Below are 7,163 nucleotides of genomic sequence, written 5' to 3'. Positions count from 1 at the left end.
CCACACAGACAAGCCCATCTGCCCCCCCCCCCCGGCCCCCCCCCGTCCATCTCCCCTTTCAAAAGGGCCTACCCTGGGCATGAGGAAGGTGCGGTTGAGTGCCACGGCCAGGGCCATGCCGGCCCTGACCTGCTGCAGCTGGAACTGAAGGCCCCGCTTGTGCGCCATCTGCAGCGCCGTCTGCCCCCCCTCGTCCATGACCCCCAGGCTCAGCTTCTCCGGCACGCTCGGCGGCTTGAGGTCCATGGACAGGAGGCGCGGCTCGGTGTAGTACTCCGGCGCATCCTCCCACAGCATGGCCTCCCGCAGACGGTGCCGCTTGCCCACCAGTCCGTCAGACTGGTGGCTGGCGTGCACCGCCACCTGGCAGTGAGAATGAAAGGGAGGGCAACAGAAGGGGTCACGGTGGGGGCTCGGGAGATTCTTTCTGCCTGGACCCCGACCAGGCCCTTGCAGTGCAGGGACTCTCCTCGCGATAGCACTGGACCAGGCTGGTCCATCGCATTGTTACCCAGTGGTTGGTCTGATGAGTCCCTAACAGACCGCGCCTGTTCCCTTCCCACCCTCCATTCCTCCACTCCCCCGCAATCCCCCCCACTGTACCCGGGCATCCCCTCCCACCACCATCCCTCCAGATACAATCCACGCCACGCGCCCACGACCCCCGCAGCGCACTTGGGTCACGTGCATCAGGCCCGCCAGGCCCTGGACCGAGGCCGTGTGCGAGCCGAAGCGGGCCACGGGCAGCACGCCCAGCACCAAGCGCCCACCCCATGCGTAGGCCAGCCGGTCCTGGCCCGGCCAGAGGGCAGGCGTGGCGCCCACGCCCTCGCGCAGCGCCGACTCCAGGGCGGCCTGACCATTGCGGCCCGGCAGCGCGCGCGCCCATGCCTGGAGGAAGGAGAGCATGGCGGGCGCGGCACGGAGCAGGAGCAGGCCGTCGTCGGTGCCGGCCGCCAGGCTGGCGGCCAGCTCCAGCCCGCCGTCGCCGTCGGCGGTGGAGTTGACCAGCGCCGCGCCGGCGGCCAGCAGGTCGGCGGGGGGCTGGCGGGAGAAGAAGGGGCGTGGGTCCTCGGCAAACGCCCAGTCGGCGTCGGACAGCGTCACGTCCAGGCCGTAGGAGAGGAAGGCGCGGGCCAGCCCGATCCGTTGGCAGGCGGTGCTGTTGTGGAAGTCCTGTTCGCACGCCTTGCTTCCCCCTGGGCAGGGGAATATGGGGGATGTGTTTTTGGGTGGGGGGGAATGGTCAGTCAGTGGAGCCTGAGGACGGGGGGGGGGCGACAAAGCAGTCTTGAGGCAGGGCGGGGCATGCCAGGGCGAGCCCTGGCTGCTGGACGACAGCATCCTGATCAAATTGCAGAGCTTGAGGATGTGTGAAGATGGTGGTCGGGGGAGGAAGCAGCGTTGAAAGGGTGGACCTGCCGCCCACTCGGCTTGACAACAGCCCTGCCCCTTTACCTGCAGCCATGACTGAGCCATTCATGTCCAGGTTGTACATGGAAAACACAGGCAGCTGTGCATCCAGGAGGGCCTGCGAGGGAGGTGGGAGGGGGTGTGGTGGCTCCACTGGAGCACAAGGCGGTGCTGGGAAGCGCCAGGGGCTGTGCAGAGGGGCTGTTCGCTGGCCCCTGGGGTGGCCTCACGCCAGGACGCATTTGAAAAAGGCAGGTGCCCGACTTGCAGTGTTGCACACACTGCCGCGGCGCCGGCAGGGACGAGGTTCAAACCCCTTGAAAGCTCCTTCCCACCCCTCTCCCAGTGATGACTGGGCCCCAGAGGGCCCCGGCATGATCATCGCCGTCTTTGCCGCCCCACATCCCCTTCCCACCCTCGCACTCAGCCTCCTCCCTCACCTGGGCTGCCTTCTCGTCCAGCGCTCCCACGAGGAAATTTGTTGCGTTCACCCTTTGCAGACTCCTGGCCCAGTTGACCGCAAAGTCCGCATAGACCTGGCTGGCCCAGGTCACAAAGATTTCGCCGCCCTGAGCTGCTGCGTGGGCCAGCTCCCGGTTAAGCTGCGGCACCAGCTGTGGTCCGCATGCCGGCTCATACGCTATCTTAGGTGACTTCCAGCCCAGGTACTGCGTGGGGCGGAGGGGAATCCGGGTCCGGATGGTGATGGGTGCGTAGGAAGGGGGGGGTCCTAGCCCGGTTACACGGCCCGTGAGGAGCTGGCCCATGCACACCTTGTCCGATATGAGCACCCCATTCCCGTATAAAACGGCGCTGGTGACGAGAACGATGATCAGGTGGTTGCGCCGCATGGCTTTGATGTGCGCCAGCAACCCTTGCACGGACATCGGCCGGGTCGGCCCTCACCCCGATGACGCCCCGTACCCACACATGCGAGGAAGAGGCAGGACGAGATACGACCACGGTCTTTTGGTGTCGTCACAAGCTGGCTCGGAGACGAGGCCTAGCATGACCCAGCTCAGCTTCGCCCCTGAGGGCTTGATTTAGATACCCGGTCCGATTCCTTTGAACGCGCCCGCGCGCGCGCCCTCCCCGTTCCCTGTCCCAATGTATTGATGGGGCACTCCCCGCCTCTCCTTCCCGATGGTTGCGGTTTACACGTGCGTGCACATCACGTAGCGGTGGAAGCTGCTCAGAGCCGCTGGAAGCGCTGCAGGGCCTTCTGGGTGTTTAGGAGGAGGTCGGCGTAGCCCATCCCGCCGTCCTGCCCATGCGGCACCTTACGGCAGCACCAGAACCCCAGGGAGCGCAGGAAGCGGCTGGCCATCCTCGCGTTGGCCCCCTGCTCCTCCCAGCCCCCCCACAAGGCCAGCGGGTCCGTCACGTGGATGCGGTGCGTGGCCTCGTGCGCTGCCAGCGCCGCCTGCAGCCCCAGGTTTGTGGAGTTGGCAGGCAGACGAAGGGTGGCCCGGCTCCTGGCGAGTGGGGAACTGCCTTCCGGGGAGTTCACCGCAGCACTCGCTAATTCCAGGACCACGACATCATCCTGGGAGGGGGATAGTGGATTTGGGGGGGAAGGATTGGCATGGGAGGAGGTCTCGAGCAAGTTCACTTGCGCGGTGGGAGAGCCAGCGAGCGGTGTTGGGACCCCGCAGCGATGCCGCTTTCGGTAGCTGTGGGCCCAATTCGTGATCCACCAGGCAGCGGCCAGCAGGAAGTGGCAAGTCATCCAGCTGGTGCCTTGCGGGATGTGCCGTGGCCATCCCATGCTAGAGGTTCACATGTTCGACCAGGCCATGTTCATAACTCAGCACCCCACTTGGCAACACACTACACCCAGGCAGTGAAAGTATGCTGGGCCCCGCAGACCCCTTCCTCTTCCCATGTGCGCCAGCTGCAACCCTGCCAACCCCGGGCCCAGGGGGCCCCACCTTGACGACGGCGGGCGTGCGGGGGTTGCCCAGGAAGGAGTACTCGCGGAAGGGGACCAGGGGCTCGCCGCCCTCCATGCGTTGCTCCAGGTTCCCCGGCTCGAACACGTGGTCCATGGGACAGGTGAAGGGCAGGGGGACGGCCTCTGCCCCTGGGATGCGGCACCTGTCCAGGGGCGCCCAGTACCGATCGCACAGGCACATCAGCTGCATGAGTGCCAATAGGGGGGTTACGTAGGGAGAGGTCAGGGGACACTTCAGGTACTGGGCTGTGAACCCTCTAGGGGTGCTGGCATTGCATGCATGCACTGTCAGCAGAACAGGGGGCCTGGAGGTCACGCTTTGCGACCTCCAGCCCTGGTGTGCGGGTGACAGGGCATGAGGGTTGCTGCAGGGCAGGAAAACAGCAGGCTCTCCCCTGTGCACCCTTCCGCCACGTGCCTTGCTTCTCGGCCCCATCTCATTGCTGAAACCCCTCCCCCTCCCCCGCCGCCTTCCTTCCCTTTCCCATCCCATTCTCCCTCGCATAAGTAAAGCGCAAACATCACCACCGTCGCACACGCACCTTGGGCATGATGAAGGTGCGGTTGAGCACCACAGCCATGGCCATGCCAGCCCTGATCTGCAGCATCTGCTGCAGCATGCCCTGCAGGTGGGCGAGCTGCACGGCATGCATGCCCTCCTCGCCCATGGTCTGGATGCCGGGTGGGATCGCTGGGTACTGCATGTCGATGGAGAGGAAGCGGGGGCCGGCGTAGTAGGCGGGTGGGTCGTACCACAGCATGCCCTCCCGCAGGCGGTTGCGCTTGCCGGGCGTGCCGCCGTACTGGAAGGTGGTGTGCACCATCACCTGACACAGGGCGTCAAGTGAGTGAGTGGGTGTGGGTGCGGGTGTGGGTGCGCACGCGCGTGTGCGCATGTGAGTGTCTTGGTGTGGTTGTGGGTGTGCAGTTGTGCTGATGTGACCCAGATGGCGACAAGGCACAGCGGGGTAGCAGGGGCCATGAACGGTGTCCAGCAGCGATGAAAAGAAATGCAGGGGAGGCTCCATGGCAGGTGGCCGCCGCCCCGGCGCGCCCCTCGCTGCCAATCGCGTCCCCGCCCCCCTGCCACCGCTCCTTCCTTTCCGCACCAGCATCCACTCACCTGGGTCAGCTTCTTCTGCGCCGCCAGCCCCGAGACATAGGCCACATGGCCCGAGGAGTAGCTGGCGGTGGGCAGGATGCCCACCAGCAGCGCGTCGTCCCAGGCACGGGTGAGGCGGGAGGGCGCCGGCTCGGGCGTCATGCGCCCAATGTGCAGCAGCTGGTTGAACAGGGTCTGGTCCCAGGCCTTGGGGTCCTGGTTCAGGCCCTCGCGCCAGGCGGCCACGAAGGCCAGCGTCTGCGGTCGTGCACGGAAGACCAGGAGGCCGATGTTGGCCACGGCGTGGATGGCGCCGGCCTCCTCCAGCCCCGCGTCGCCAACGGGCAGCCCCGAGTTGAGCTTGTCGGTGTGCGCCAGCACGTCGGCGCGGGGGTGGCTCGCGAAGAAGGCGCGAGGGTCCGCCACGAACACCGCGTCCGAGTCGGCCAGGGTGATGTTCAGGCCGTAGGACAGGAAGGTGTGCGCCAGGTCCACCTTCTGCCTGCCCATCTTGGTGAAGGAGGGGGAGCCCCAGCCAAAGTCGCCTGCGGTTGCGATGGAGGAGAGGTGAAGAGGGTGTCGGTGTGTGTGACTGTATGGAGGGCTACGCTTTTGGGAAAGGGGGGGTGAAGGGGAGGGGGAGCGATCAGCAGTGAAGTGGAACACGCCCAAAGATGCACGGCCAGAAACTGGATAGCCAGAACGCCAAGCCCCACACACCTTTGGTCAGGCCAGTGCTGTTGGCATTCCTCTCGTACATGGCAAACACTGGGATGTCGTGTGACATCAGGGTCTGCAGGGGTTGGAAGGGGGGGTGGGCAGCTCCAAGCTTGGGAGTGGGGTGGGACAGCATCGACAGCATGGGAAGTCCAGAGGGGTGGCCATGCAGCATGTGTTGCTCCAGGTACTCGCATGCATGCTCGGATGGACTGTGAGTGCAGGGAGTGGTCAGCCAGGTCAAGGCAGCAAGCTACTCCCCATCCACTGTCACCCACAAAACAGAGGGGGCTGCGCAAGCTCTGGGCCCCACCCCCGCCGCCTCCAGTGCTGCTTGCCTTGGCTGCGCCCACGTCCATGGCACCGACGAGGATGTTGTGCACCCCAACATCCTTCAGGTGCAAGGCCCAGTTCACCGCAAAGTCTGAAAAATGCTCGTTGGCCCAGGTCACGAATATCTCGCCGCCGTCGGCAGCAGCCCAGGCCAACTCCTTGCTCAGCTGAGGCACCTCATCTGTTGGTACCCTCAAGATGGTCACACTGGTGGCCAGAATCCCCCATGGCAGGACCTGGAGGGGCACGGGAGGGCACACTGGGTCGCACTCACTCCGGGCAGGGGGATGTAAGGGGCTGTGGTGCCGCGCCAGTGTCGTGCACCCATCACCTGGAAGCTCCTGTAGGCTATGAAGCAGGAAGATATGATGATGAAGGAGCAGGCAATGATGAGCCCGAGCCACCTCATGGTGAGGTTTGGCAACGTTCCTCAGGCACGCCCCATCTACTTCGAGTCCACCTCCGGTGAGGCACACCGGAATCGAGGCCCACCAGATATGGATATTATGTCAGATCTGGCGTGCGGGCATGTTTGATAGGGCAGGTAGCAGCCAAGCGAAACCACCTGATTCGCTTGTGGTATTTTCCGGGCGCGAGAACCTGGTTGCTCGCGTCATTCCATTCCTTGGCGACGTCTCCCCTCACGCTTCCAAATGCGCCGCGCCCTCTCAGGCTTCCCCTAATCTACCGACTCAACAGGTGCCAACTCCTGGACATACAGTCACAGCTTGGACCCCAATAAGACACCTGGGAGACATGAGCCGTTTCTTCAGGGACTCGTCCACCGAGAATGGTGAGAAACAGAAACGCCTGTGCCCGGGGGACGCCTGCATGGGAAAGCCGGCTGAATTCGTTTCCCTATTGCCCTCGCAGCGGACATCCAAGAAAACTGTGTGAAGCATGCAGTCGCCGTGGGGGCCAAGTCTGCAGCCATGGCTCTGGCGGTGTCCACAACAGTGATCTTGGGGAGCTGCAAGGCGTTCCCTCGATTCGGCCGGGCCCTGGGCGTCAGTGCACGTACAGCCTTGATCGTGAGTTGGGGCGATTACTGTGTCCCGATGGAGGTTGACACCTAACTATGGCATAGCAAAGGCCTATGACGTGTTTGGGATGGGGTTGAGGCATCACAAGGGTGTCCAGAACTTCAAGGGAGAGGGTAGAAGGTGTAGGGTGTCCCTTTGTCGGGAGCCTTTGAACCAAGCGTCAATATTTGTCATCTATCCCTCCCGTCTCCTCAGGCTTCCCCTGCCTTTGGATTCTTCTTCCTGGACACGGAGCTTGAGTTGAACGCATGTGCACAGAGGCATCGCCACATGCAGCGCTCCTTCAAGAACCCATCCGTGACTGGACAGTGAGAAATGTCTGTGAGGTGCTCATCGCGCTAGTTTTCAGTACTCATCTCAGCCGTCCCAGACTTGTTACCATCTTGTATCATGTGCCCTGTTGTGTAAATTTTCGTTCTGGCGCATGACAACAGTGCTTGGCATGGGAACTGGTTTGTCCGATGGGGAGCAACCCTGTAGCGTTGCTGAAGCTGGCCTGACACGCAGGGACGCATAGTTACGTAAACGGCAAGCAAGGTCGGGGTACACGAGGCCCTCATTACCCAGCAGTTGATATGCTGTAGTTACGTCAAAGATAGAC

The 7,163-nt window shown here is 63.7% G+C and overlaps 2 protein-coding genes across 2 annotated transcripts in view; both read right to left on the bottom strand.

Moving 5' to 3' along the window:
• Nucleotides 1–2,300, bottom strand: part of F751_0344 (hypothetical protein) — a gene marked incomplete at both ends in the record, with an annotated part of 4,301 nt that extends 2,001 nt beyond the window's left edge. Inside the window, 5 exons of the mRNA XM_011397551.1 lie at nt 73–363; nt 676–1,199; nt 1,459–1,531; nt 1,854–2,081; nt 2,187–2,300. Coding sequence (XP_011395853.1) covers nt 73–363; nt 676–1,199; nt 1,459–1,531; nt 1,854–2,081; nt 2,187–2,300 — 1,230 coding nt within the window. The remainder of the gene's footprint in view (nt 1–72; nt 364–675; nt 1,200–1,458; nt 1,532–1,853; nt 2,082–2,186) is intronic.
• Nucleotides 2,301–2,605: 305 nt separating this feature from the next.
• F751_0343 (hypothetical protein) lies at nt 2,606–5,928 on the bottom strand (the record flags this gene model as incomplete). The annotated part of the gene is made up of 7 exons (XM_011397550.1): nt 2,606–2,959; nt 3,345–3,551; nt 3,910–4,194; nt 4,491–5,014; nt 5,190–5,262; nt 5,465–5,755; nt 5,851–5,928. The coding sequence occupies 7 exons, from the start codon at nt 5,926–5,928 to the stop codon at nt 2,606–2,608; spliced, it is 1,812 nt and encodes a 603-aa protein (XP_011395852.1).
• Between the last annotated feature and the right edge of the window lie 1,235 nt (nt 5,929–7,163).

The sequence above is a fragment of the Auxenochlorella protothecoides genome (assembly GCF_000733215.1).
Source record: "Auxenochlorella protothecoides strain 0710 unplaced genomic scaffold scaffold102, whole genome shotgun sequence".
NCBI lineage: Eukaryota > Viridiplantae > Chlorophyta > Trebouxiophyceae > Chlorellales > Chlorellaceae > Auxenochlorella > Auxenochlorella protothecoides.
Note: the sequence above shows the minus strand (reverse complement) of the source record. Positions and strands in the feature narration are given on the sequence as shown.